The sequence below is a fragment of the Pristis pectinata genome, chromosome 5, assembly GCF_009764475.1.
Source record: "Pristis pectinata isolate sPriPec2 chromosome 5, sPriPec2.1.pri, whole genome shotgun sequence".
In the NCBI taxonomy this organism is placed as follows: Eukaryota; Metazoa; Chordata; class Chondrichthyes; order Rhinopristiformes; family Pristidae; genus Pristis; species Pristis pectinata.
Window position 1 is genome coordinate 63,664,145 of NC_067409.1, and position 14,065 is coordinate 63,678,209.

The 14,065-nt window shown below is 38.9% G+C and overlaps 1 protein-coding gene across 1 annotated transcript in view; it reads right to left on the bottom strand.

Moving 5' to 3' along the window:
* The window catches only part of crppa (CDP-L-ribitol pyrophosphorylase A), a 224,295-nt gene that overhangs the window by 136,530 nt on the left and 73,700 nt on the right, over positions 1-14,065 (bottom strand). Inside the window, exons 8-9 of the mRNA XM_052016339.1 lie at positions 8,926-9,021; positions 3,392-3,523 (exon numbers count right to left, since the gene is read on the bottom strand). Of these exons, the coding sequence (XP_051872299.1) occupies positions 3,392-3,523; positions 8,926-9,021 (228 nt within the window). The remainder of the gene's footprint in view (positions 1-3,391; positions 3,524-8,925; positions 9,022-14,065) is intronic.

Here is a 14,065-nt window from a genome sequence, read left to right on the forward strand (position 1 = left end):
TAATGTGTCTCATGGATAAGACTCTACTCTCTTTTTAGACCAACATATCCGTTCCATCAAATAATTAACGTGAAGGATGAAATATTCTCCAATAGAAAATTTCATTGTGGAGAATTACTGCTATTTCTCAAATGTAAAGGCCTCTCAAATGTCTGCAGAATCAAAATAGATATACAGACACATTGGAATACAAATACATTTGACTGAATGTGGCATCAAGGAGTTTGGTAAAACTGGATCACCAAGCATCAAGAGGAAAATTTTTCCTCTTCCTCTGGTTGGAGTCAATACTTTGGATAAGTGGAGATAGTTGTAAAAGATTGCTGGACGACAGTCATTCCAAGCCCAGCAGATCACTGCAGGAGTGCCTCGGCCCGTGTCCCAGGCCCAACCATCGTAAGTTTCTTAATCAGTGACTTTCTTTCAGAATGGGGACACCTGCCAATGACTATGCGCTTCCATACACTCCTTAGCGAATGATGCTGTCCATGCCTGCAAGACCCCAACAGCATTCAGGCACGGGCTGAAAAGTGCAATATAACATTTGTGCCACAATAATACCAAACAATGACTACCTCCAATAGGACAGAATATAATTACCTTCCCTGGCACTCAATTACATTGCCCTTGCCGAGTGCCCTACTACCCTGAGAGTTACCATTAACCAGAAGCTCAGTTGGAGCAGCCACATAAATATCATGGCTAAAAGCATGTCTGAGGCTGTGCATTGTGCAGTGAGTGAGTCACTATCTGACATCCCAAAACCTTTCCACCATCTACAACCCACAATCAGGAGTGCAATCTAATATTCTCTATTTGTCTGGATGAGTGTAACTTCAACATCATCTGAGAAGACTGACAACATCCAGGACTAAGCAGCCCAGTTGACTGGCATCTCATTCAGCAAACTAAATAATTATTGGCTCCACTGCTGTGACTGCAGCAAGTACCATTTATTAAATGCATTGAAGTTACTCTCCTAGACTACTCACAAAGCCATGATATCTACCACCAAGAAGGGCAAGGGCTTCAGGTACATTGGAATACTATCTGCAGATTCCCATCCAAATCACTCACCATACTGACTTGGAAATATATCACTGTTCTCTTATCATTGCAGAGTCTATTCCTGTAACTCCCTATGCAACGTCATTGTGGGAGTACCTTCACCAGAACTACAGAAGTTCAAGATAGCTCACCACCACCTTCTGGAGGATAATAAGGGATGGCCAATAAAAGTTGGTTTTGTCAGCAATGTGCACATCCAGGAAAATAAATTAAAATAATGACAAATCACCTGGTGTGTTTCCATTCAAGTTCTTTATAACTTCAAAAGCTCACACAGGTACATATTTATCTCCTCCAACGTTCATAAATTGAACTGCCTCCTTTGATCTTGAAATTGACATTTCTCCTAACAGAGAATTGGAAGCTAGAAAGGCATTCTGTCATGCACTTCACAATTAAATGGTCCCTTTCCTTGTTGAATACCATTATCTACAAACAACTTAAGACCAATAGAGCATACCAAGGAATTTTATAAGATGATTTAAAATATTCTCTTTAAAAAAAAACACACTGAATTAAAATATTTTCTTCCTTCCAGCATTCATCAATCTTGTTTCGCCTTCGCAAATATTTAATTAAGTCCCAAGGACAAAGCTTATCAACCAACAAAAAGAGATAAAATTGATCCTGGAAGCAAATCTCCTGTGTCACGTAAGTATGGAAAAATGGACCAAAACAGTTAAAATCTAATATCTGTTTTGTTTTGCAAAGCAGAAGGTTTGACAAAGATAACCAATTTACAAGCAGAAATTAACTATTTGGAAATGAAACATTCTCAGCTGACTCAATAAGATGTCCTGTGGTAAGGACGGGTACAAATAAAATTGCTTTGTTCGTGCAAGCCCAAAACTTTAATTAAACAGATGCCTGAGGTTTGAAATTAGAAGAAAGGTAATAATATTCAAATCCAAATAAGAGATGTTCTCTGATGACCATTAATGTAACAAACAAAAAAAGGGGAATTGTGAAATTGCAACCAATCTACTTGAAATGAATAAATTAATATTGAATATTTTTGACAGTTCATCAATTCTCCAGACCTTTTTCCTCACCCATCTCCCACATGAAGAAAAAATTGTTCCCTCTCTATTTTCAGTATTTTTATATTTTCCTAAGTCTATCCACTCACAGCAGTTCCCCTGAAGACCTACCCAAGATCAAGAATTCCACACTTTATTACCCAACCTGAAGTCACATCAACCAACTGTTCTATTGATTGCCCAGCAACTGCTGTACTTGAAGGATTATCAAGGAATGTACACGTCCTTGAAAAGCAACACTAAGCAAATTGAAATATAGGAGAAAAATGAAAGATACTTCAAAAAGAGGAACACAACCAGATTTACTTCCAACACTCATTACACCAAGTTTAAACGTGGTTAGTTAGATACCCCAATACGTCACTACAATGCATACTCAATTATCCAAACTGTTAACTGAATTATTCGTCAGACTTAACTGGTAACAGGAAATCAGTGCAAATGAAGATATGGACATTTTTGTTCCCTTAATCCACAGTTACTTGTCCAAGCACATCATCATTGAGGACGTTTTTTAACCATCTATGGTAACAGAAACCATTGTTTTAATTAACCATGGAATAACTCTTAATAATAAGTGGCACGGTTGTGCAACTAGTTGAGCTGCTGCCTCACAGCCCCAAGTCCAATACTGACCTCTTGTATGTCTGTGTGGAGTTTGCACATTCATCCTTTGATTGCATGGGTTTCCTCAGGGTGCTCAGTTTCCTCCCACATCCCAAAGACTTACGGGTTGGGAGGTTAATAGGCCATTATAACTTCAACAAAGATAACCAATTTACAAGCAGAAGTTAACCTAGTGTGAAGGTGTGTGGCAGAATCTAGGGGAAGTTGATGTGAATGTGGAGAGAATAAAGTGGGATTAGTGTAGGATTTGTGTAAATGGGGGCTTGATGGTCAGTGTAGATCTGGAGGACCGAAGGGACTGTGTCTACGTTATATGACTCTATGATCTAGGAATATTACGGTGTTAAAACTGGATGTCAAACTGATACATCTTGCAGGCTGTCTGATATTAAATAAAAGCTGTAACCCAACTTAAAGCAGATTTTCTCAAAATATCATAATAGACCTGTAAATTTGCATGCAATTTCAAGAAATCATAATCTCACAACAGTGTTCACAGCTGTTTCTTCCATTTTGTTTTACAAATCTGTTCTATTTCAAGTTTTAATTCCACAGTAAAAAAAACAGAAAAATACTGCAAACAAGTTGACAGTGCTTAGCTTGAAATAGATTGCCACTTTTCTAAAGTAATGTGCATCACAGAGAAAGATTCCTACCTGGGTATAATTAATCAGTAGATTATAAATGAGAATATTTTTTCCATTTGCTTCCTTTGCCAGCTTTTTGATATTAGTAAAATCATTCATTTGAATACAGGAAGATGAAGCTTCTGTATTGTTCAAGTGTACCTTTAACAAATAAAAACAATTTGTAAATGCACTATGGAGTAAAGTATTCATTTCCTTCAGCTCAAGTTTTTTTTATCTAAAAATACTGAATTATATCATCTGCAGCTAAACTAAAATGTTTATCACCTTCTAACACTGAAACTTTTAAATCTCTTTCTAAACTTACTTTCACAGCATCTGTGAAATAAAAGATACTTCAGGTCGAAGACCCTTCCTCGATCGGAACAATTTGAAATGTTAACTCTTTTATGTTGTCTGATTTGCTGATGTTTCCAGCATTTTGCTTTTTTTTAACTTCAGATTTCCAGCAACTGCAGTTTGTTTTCTGATTTTCATTTAATTTACTGATATTCCTCCCACCCATAGAATAATGATGGAAAATATAATTCTAGGTCAGTCCATCAACCCTTAACTTAGAGATAATGCAGAATATATACCACCTCATGTCCTAAGATACTGAAGTATTTGTAATTTTAGCAATTTGTGAACTGCCATTAACTTGGAACTGAAATCTGAAAATGTTGTTTTCATTTCTGATGCAACCAAAATAAATGCATCTTTTCTTTCCATAAGTGTTAACTGATGTCCATATAATCAACTTTATTTTCTTAAGGCCTCAAATCTTCCCAACAAGCATGAGCAACACATCAGGAAGCTGCTGTTACTTTCTAACATAACTGCTAGGAAGTTCATGTCTTTTCAACTGCACTCTAATATGCCAAAACATTGGCTTCCTACATTTTCTCCTCAGTTATGCTGGGAAATTTGCCCCTAGAAGCTGCAGCAAATTAGATTTGGCACTGGTTCTCTGGTTTCATTCATTCCAAAGGACAGGAATGGCTGCAAGGAAGAAAGGTAAATTTGGGGTAATTTATTTTACGTCAATTGTAATATTTAAATGTAATTAATGGTATAAATGCTTAATTTAATTATTTTCACAAATAGTTATAGCATCTTGCATTACCATTAAATACAAATCTCCATTTAGTTTTCCCACTCCCATAATGCTGTACTTATAAATAATGTAATTATTCTGTCTGCAGCTGTTCATTACCATTTCTTATTAGATTCCCTTGCCCTTCTTCATGAAACTACACACTTCAGAGCATTTCTACTGTTTCAATTTGGAAAACTGGACAGGCTTTGCAAGGTTTGAATTAAATCCATGCTGGAAATGATTTCCAAATGAGTGTGAGTGTGTGTGTGTGTGTGTGTGTGTGTGTGTGTGTGTGTGTGTGTGTGTGTGTGTGTGTGTGTGTGTGTGTGTGTGTGTGTGTGTGTGTGTGTGTGTGTGTGTGTGTGTGTGTGTGTGTGTGTGTGTGTGTGTGTGTGTGTGTGTGTGTGTGTTGGGGGAGGTAGTAAATATTGGACTGATCTCACAGCAAAACTTGTCATTGTCCGGTGTCATCTTTAACCCAATGAAGGAGCTTCCAATTAATGCTACTATTTCACTCAATCTACCAACTGAGTGTTATTGGTGTGCTGACAAATTTCACACCTCATACCACTATAGCAACTACCAAAACAGCATTTGAAGCTTGCTTCTGATCCCCTTAAACTTGTAGCAGCATATAGTTAGAGCTTTGAACCTGGGGATAATTCTGCTAAGTGCACCAAGTGGCATTTAGTGATAAATCAGAAATGCAGAACGCTCCAATTCATTGTTAATTTACTGCTGGCTGAATGTTTAAATTTCCAAAGGCCCATGTAGAAAATGTTCCATTTACCCAAGTAGTGAGCAAATATTTGTCCCGAATATGGAGTTAGATAGTAGATATAAAGAACAAGAGCCACAGAGGAACAAGGCTCAGGGAAACAGTAACAGTTGTTAATGGTAAGAACTGAAGCATTCTTTCCTGGGCATTCACCTACATCTCCAAGCACAATCAAAAAGAGTTGGCAGACATTTAGAAAAGTGAACTGACCCTAAAGCACAGGAAAATAAGAAAAGGATGGGTGATAGGTGATCACCAACAGGAAAAAAAAATCTGCTGGTTATAAAGCTAGTGTTTCTTTTAAAAATTTCTCCAATCCAGGAAACTCATGTTAAAACGATTAACTTCTTCCAGTGCCACAGAATGCTTCAGAATGCTTTTGCAGTTCACATATATGCAGCTAAACATGGGAATCAAGTGTTGTCGGTAATACACTGCTCCTCCACAGATTGAGCTCCTGGTCTATTGTAGACTGAAACAGGTTTGTTATTGAATTGACAAGAATTTCAATTAGTGACATAATTTTCCTGCCGGGAAAAAAAACCCTGAAGAAAAGTTAAGCTTGTTAAAGGAGCTGTAATGGATTATTTTAATACTTGGAGCACAACCTCATCATAACAAACACCCTGTTTGATCAGAATCATGCAAAAGACGATATGGAAATAACTCTGATTCAAGCACCAGCAACCACAAGGTAGTATCACCATCTGAATGAGGAACCATAAAGATGTTCACATCATCCATGCCATGATGGGCACCAATGACTGAGTATAAAATTTGGGAGGTTGTGCTGCAACTTTACAAACACCAGTTAAAACTGTGCTTGGAGTATTGTGTGCAGTTCTGATCTCTACACTATAGGAAAGATGGGGCTGAGTTGGAGAAAGTGCATTCACCAGGATGCTGCCCGGATTGAAGGACTTTAGTTACAGGGAGAGGCTGGAAAAGCTGGGTGTATTTCCCCCGCAGTGAAGGAGCCTGAGAGGTGACCTGATAGAGATATATGAAATTATCAGAGGAATAGATAGGGTAGTCAGAATCTTTTTTCCATTGTAGGGGTATCAAAAGCAAGAGGGCAAATGTTTACGGTGCGAGAGGAATGAGTTTTAAGGGGATCTGAGGGAAAAGTTTGTTTTACACAGAAAGTGGTTGATATCTGGAATAATTTGTCAGAGGAGGTGGAGGAATCACTTACAATCTCTATGTTTAAGAGATACCTAGATAAGCACTTGAATAGGCAAGGATTAGAAGGATACGAACTCAATGCCGGCAAATAGGATTAATGCAGATGGGCAAAAAAGTCAACATGACCGTGTTGAGTCGAAGGGGCTGTTTCTGTGCTCTATACTTCTATGACTCTATCACTGTATGACTGATGGACTGACCACCATCTCCTTCAAACCTTCTCCAAGCTCATTTTTCCTTGAGGCCCATCTATTCGATCTCTCTTTACTCCATCCAGATTTTCTTCCCCCACCCCCCTAACTCCATTTACCTTACACATACCCCTGAAGAAAACTCTCTCTTGCATTTCACAACTGCATTTTCAAAGTGCAAACTACTTAGGCTTTGATTTTTCATTCATCTCATTGTTTCGGCTCCTGACTCAGTCCATCACATCCTTATCAAAAAGATTCCAACTTGAATGTTTATGGTAGCTAACTGTTTTAGCCATTCATCATCAAATTTGGATGGACTATTAACAGTAGCAAAACTATTGACTACTGTTCTTATCTGATAAAATTGTTCCCTATTGCAGAAACATTCTCGAACGTAAAGATAAACAATGCCTCTTTACTCGAATGCAAACAGTCTTCTTAAATCCCTGCCTTCTCCTCCTTCCCTTCCAGAAAATGTAAAGAGCTCATGGACCTCCTCGCCAAATCAGCTGAAACCACCCCTTCAAATGATTCTGCTGCTCTGAAGTCACCTGACATTTAGTGAATAGCCTAAAGAATAGTTATGGATGTTTTGCTTTGCTCACACACAAATTATGCAATATTTTTAGAATCTGTGGGATGCCAAACCACCTGGTTTTGGGGAGTGATGAACACATTTTTTGAGCAGCATAATACTGCTCTCTATCCCAGGTCTTCCTGCTCCTGCCCTCTTTGAAATAAGATTCTGAGAATGTTCCCTTGGAAGTAGGAGCATAATCATAAGGATGTCAATCATTTAAGATGGAATTGTGGAAGAATATTTTTCTCTCAAAAGGAATTCTCTACCTCAGAGAGTTGTAGAAAATGAGCTATGATCTGATTGAATAAGAGAGAGGGCTCAAAGAGCCATATAGTCCACTCCTGTTCCCATTTCACATATTTATAAAAAGTATAATTTGATTTATATTGCCTTTCCTCATTCTTTCTACCAAAATATATCAACTCGCTTCTCGAATTAAATTTCATATGCATTCATTTGTCTGCATCACCAAACTGTCTATGCCTTGCAAAGATCTGTAACTACACTCTTCATTCTTACTACATTTCCAAATGTTGTATCATTTTTGAAATAATGCTCTGTTTGCCCAAGCCTGAAGTCCTCTCTCAGCACCATTTCCCCTGTCATGCATTAACTTGTCTCATGCTACAATTCATGTTATCATGGAAATGAGATTAATCCAGAGCTTACTGCCTTCAGGGTTATGCTCTTTAGCTTGCTCCTGAGTCCTGAAATCCCGCTGCAGTACTTCGATCCTTTTTATTCCCATATTTGTTTCCACATGGACTAGAACTTTTGGCTGTTCCCCACCACCCCAGAAACTGTGTCTTCTTAAATATATCATTCAGCCTAGTATCAGGAAAGGAATGCAACATGCATTCCTCAGATAGGGAGTTGCAGGAATTTCTGCCAATATTCCTGGCTATTAAATACCTTTTGACACATTGTAACGTCTTTCTGCACAGTCACTTGCCTCTCAGTGCTTTGCCTACATTTCCCTGAGGTATTGTCACTCAACACTGAAAACCAGATTGAAAGAGTCACACACCCAGATATTTCTGCAATGACTGCCTCTGCCTTTCCTGCCACATACTATTCGCTTCAACTCTCTGACTTTGTTGGATGACCAGCTCCTGGAACTATCTACTGTGCATTCATATCTCTGTCTTTGGTTGCAAATATTAGTTCTCAGGGACCAGTTCTCTACTCTTAGACTGTTGATATTTGAGAACCATGAAAGAAGAGAGGTCTGTGCTTCAGTATGCAAAAGTTACTCCAGAAAGATAATTCTGCAAACCAGCCATTTGAAAGGAAATCACCAATCAAGGAATATATCACAAGAAATTGTAAAGGCACAGACCAGTGGTTCAAAGGAATGACTGAATGATGGTGGAATGCCCAACAGATGTGCTTAATAAACATCACTCCTGTATGGAATTACCAGTAACAAATTTGCACTGACTGCAAAATTTTAGATCACACAATGATCAATTTCTCACATTGTCCTTTCAAACCACCAGTGTGACCACACCCATACATCCTAATATTCAGAACACTTTTTCCTACTTTCTTTACCCTTGCATTGAAATTTTGTCCTATTAAACATACAAATATTTTAAACATTGCTAACTTCCTTACCTGCCATTCAGTTGTTTCAAGGGACTTTCAGAGCAAGTTCAACAGCTTAAAAATAAATAAATCAGGCAGGTTTCTACAAGGAATATAGTACACTTGTTTGTATGTACCTACCACAGTCACAGCCACAGGATACAAAGCTGAAAGCTTAACATTTTCAATTGCTTCCACCAGCTGCACAATTTCCTGAAGTATTTTGAAGTTGTTGACCTGATCAAGACAAGAAACAATGCACTGAAGGAAAGGAAAGGAAAATATGTCAAAAGCAATACTCTAAACAGAAGTTAAAATGAAACATTTGGTGTTCTGAAAAGTCACGCATGAAAACACTGTCAATACTTTGTGAGAGTTTTTTTGTCCCAGATTAACAGAAAACAGCAGAGGTGAAATGTTGACTTCCATTCATTTCAATGATAACCAATTTGAATGTATTCCCCAGCCGACCTTGGTAACATAACAATGTGCATAAAACATCTGGGAAACTATTATGGGAGGTCTTTTGAGATAAGATAACTCCTGCCTTTCCCATGGATGTACCTTTAACTCCAACCTATTTCATAGAGCCAAGAACTCTGCTATCTGTTGATGTAGGAAAACAGACTCTTCAGCCCACTTTCCCCTTCACATTCCATCCTGCGAAGACCCCTCGGGATCATATGCTTCAATCACATTCCCTCTCATTCTTCTGAGCCCCGGCAGATACCAGTTCTCCCAGTGACAACATGGGATTCCTCTGGATGCTTCAGTTTCCTTACATATCCCAAAAATGTGCACCTTGATATGTTGGTAGGTGGATCAAGTGCTGGTAAATGGGATTACTACAGGTAGGTACTTGATGACTGGCACAGAGCATGGCTCTTTTACTGTGCTGTATGGACCTATGAACCTATAACAAGCCTAACCTGATTAACCTTTCTCTTAAGTAAACAACCCATTCCAGGTATCAGTCTGGTAAATAAAAATGAAACCGAGTTAATGTTTCAGTTTAAAGACCCTGCTCTTTCCTTAGGTACAGCCAGACCTGCTGTGTGCTTCCAGTATTTTCATATTTTGTTTCAGGTTTCCAGCATCTGCAATTTTTTGATTTTCTTCAGTCTAATAAGCCTTCTCTGAAATGCTTCCAATGCATTAACATCCTTCTTTAAACTACAGATATGGTCTCACCACTGCCCTGTGAAGCATAATCTCTCTACTTTTGTATTCTGTTCTCCATGCAATAAACATTAACACTGTTAACTTTTCTAATTTCTTATAATATATGTATACTAGCCTTTTACAAATCATGCACGAAGATAACCAAATCCCTCTGCATTCAAAGCTCTGCAGTCTTCTCTATTTTTCCTCCCAAAATTGACTATTTCACAGTTTCCCCACATTATTCTCCATTTGCCAGACCTTTATGCATTCACATAGCCAATTGACATCCCTTTGTAATCTCCTTATGTCCATGTCGTAGCTTACTTTCCCCAACCATCTTTGCATTGTGACACCTTATCAAATGCCATCTGGAAATCTAAGTAAAGTACATTTACTAATCCTGATGCAGGGTTTTGACTGGAAACATTAACAATTCCTTCTCTTGTGTCTACATCTGTTTGTTCTCCTTCATCTGCAGCACATTATTTCTTCAAGGAATCCCAATAAGTTGGTCAAACGTGATTTGCCTTTCACAAACCCCTGTTGACTTTGCCCAATTATACTGATTTTTTTCTAAATGCTCTTTAATAATAGCTTCTAACATTTTTCCTTCGACAGATGTTGTGGTAAACAGCCTGTGGTTCCCTGTTTTTTTTGAACAAAGGAATTGTATTCATTTCTTTACAAGCTCATAGAACTCATTCTATGAGCCCGGGGAATTTTGGAGAATTAAAACCAATCCATCAACTACCTCCCTTGATACTTCTGTTTAATGTAAGACCCGAGGATAAAGTCAGGACCTGCGGACTCATCAACCTGCAGCTGCAACAATTTGTTTGGTACCACTTTCATGGTGATTGTAATTTCCCCCAAGTTCCTCCCTCCCTCCCCATTCCCAACTTACAGCTACTTCTGGGACGTTACTTGCATCCTCTATAGAGGAGATGGATGTAAATCACTATAAAGAAGAATATTCTTCTCCAAGCCACTGGAAAATGGAAAATTTGTTAAACATGAGCTTGCAATCAAGGACAGCATCCTTGTTTACTTCTAGTCAGACAAATTGATTCTCCCAATTCAACGCACAGTACTGTTCAGGACTGTTTTGCTTGCCTGGAAGTAACTAGAGCAAAGACATGCTCAATATCACATAAACCATATATTTTTCATGTTCAAACTTAAGAATGGGAAAGATGCAAGAAAAGTACATGTTTTTGCCAACCCATCAGAGGAATAATCCACAAACAAATCTAGAAATGGATCCTGGATCCTTTAAGTCATCCTGCTGGGGAATTCTTCATTTTCTTTAACATTATGATCAGCCAAGCCAGCTCAACGTTTGGCTGAGGCATGGTATTTGAAAATGGTAGCGTTGGTGTCAAATCGATTAACTTCATAACTTGCCAGCTCTGCGTAATGTACACCTAGTCCTTTTGTAAGATGTCTTTAAGCTTACTGTCCATCAGAAGTCTGCACATGTGCCTTGGGTGTCATTGTAGTGACCAGGAGACCAGTTGGTATTTGGACAATACACACTCAGGTTCCCCACATGATATCTGGATTCCACGAGTTTGATGTGTAAATGCTTTCTGAACGAGATGCATGGTTCTAATACAAAATTGCTTTTACATATTCACAATATACCTTCTAAAATATCAGATGCTCCAGACAATTTGACATATCAAGTTATTAAAACGTTCCAATAATGCAGCTTCCTCCTGGCTTGTATAGTATGGGTTATGCCCTCACCACCTTCTTCAGTTCTCCTTCTATCTCTCAATCTTGTTGCTTCATCACCTGCTCTCCCTAATCTGGAGCTGAAAAACATTCTCATATCCTATCCAGAAAAGCAAAAGACATAGTCTCTTCCAACAGCACATTACCTGCCTCTGTCCCATCAACTGCTGAAACACTACGTCATTTTTTTTTATTTCTGGCTGATCTCACACCAACCTATGCGGGTTATACATCCGTGTCGTAGTAGGCCAACATTACCTCCCATTCCTCTCACATCTTAAATTCAAAATTTCCATCCTTGTGTTTCAATTCCTTTTTGGCCTTGTTCATTTACCCCCATTATCTTTTCCTATATCAAATCCAACCTCACCCCCCAACATTCTCCAGTGCTCCATTTCAAGCCTCTTCCCCACACCCAGTTTACCATGATCACAAAATCTGCAATCGTGCCTTCAGTTACAAATGCCGCACAATGTTAAATTTCCCTCCTAAATCCTTCTGCTACTCTAAATCCCTCTTCCTCCTTTCAAAGCCACTTCCTTTACCAAATGTTTAATCACCTCTCTTCATCGCTGCCTCTGGTTTAGCATCTGTTTTTCCCTTATGCATCCGTGAAGCACAATGGGATGTTCTCAGTTAAAGGCAAGTTGTTCTTGTCATAAACAGTGACATAATGCTAAGAGCATGTTGCAAGGCAATAAAACATTGATGGTTTAAATTACGTTTCATATTACCAGTCTGAACCCATGCTGGGTGACAGTAAAACTAATATCTGAATGTAATGGCATGAAACGTCTTTGCACTTAATTTAATAAAGGCATTCAATTATTTTTATTAAATGACTTAATAACTATAAAATAGTTACTGATAATATATTATTGCAATAGTAAACACGGATCTTTACTGTTACAGTCAAAGGTATAGTATTTGTACTCACTGTAATCCATGACTCAGTAGTGCATTCTATTTTGCATAGAAAACACACATTATATCTCACGGTAGGGCATGTCCCGTGGTGTAAAAATAAACACCATGTAAGCTACCAATTCTAGTCTTAAAGTGTAATTATTAGATACAGAGCTGTAAGAGCAAGATGCATCAACCCTATTAACTTTAATAATAACACACAAAGCAGTCTTCAGGAAAAAGTAATTCATCAAAGCATTAGATTCATAGATTTATACAGCATGGAGACAGGCCCTTCAGCACAACTCATCCATGCTGACCAAGATTCACATCTAGACTAAGCTCATTTGCCTGCATTTGGCCCATATCCCTCTAAACTTTTCCTATCCAAGTGCCTGTCCAAACTGTTACAGACTCGGTGAATGTCCCTTTAAGATAGAGTTAGTTGTGTGTGTGTGGCGTGCTTACATCAACGAAAGATAAAGGACGTAATGACATTGTTGGGGGGGGGGGGAGAGGGAGGGAGGGAGGGAGGGAGGGAGGGAGGGAGGGAGGGAGGGAGAGAGAGAGAGAGAGGGAGAGAGAGAGAGAGGGAGAGAGAGAGAGAGGGAGAGGGAGAGGGAGAGGGAGAGGGAGAGGGAGAGGGAGAGGGAGAGGGAGAGGGAGAGGGAGAGGGAGAGGGAGAGGGAGAGGGAGAGGGAGAGGGAGAGAGAGAGAGAGAGAGAGAGAGAGAGAGAGAGAGAGAGAGAGAGGAAAGAGACACCAGCCTGCTAGTTTCTCTATCGATGGATGAGAAACAATAACTGTGTCTATCACAGCAATCCACGTATGGAAATTGGAAGTAATCCGGGGGAGTTCACTTTGTTGCCGACCTGTAGAAGGAAACAGGTATTTGTGTGGACGACCACGAGTCGGATGCTTTTCGGGGTGAGGAAGTCACTACTGAGTAAATACTGAGGTGTCGTTTGGGTTCCATCGTGGAACATTTGGATTTCGTAATTACTCTATGTTCTCTACATCTACGTCTTATCTTCAGACAGCGGTGGTTGTTAAAGAAGCCTTTGCTCATGTTTCACCTTATGGCTTGCTGAACTGAACTTTAAGAGCCATTCCTGGACTTGGAGTTTGGGACTTTGCCACACACACACACACACACACACACACACACACACACACACACACACAAAGAGTTTAGTTTTTGGGGTTAATGTTCAAGGTTTAACATTTTTACTTCTAACATACTAACATTTTTTTACTTTTATTTTTCTTATTATCATAAGTAGTGATTAATAAAATAGTTCTTAACACTAAATCATGACTCAGTGTGTTTCTTTTGTTGCTGGTTCATGACAAAACGTACTTCAAACATTGGAACTGTAATCTCCTCCTCTGGCAGCTCGTTCCATATAACTACCAACCTCGGTGTGAAAAACTTGCCCCTCAGATCCCCATTTTCCTCTCACCTTAAACCTAT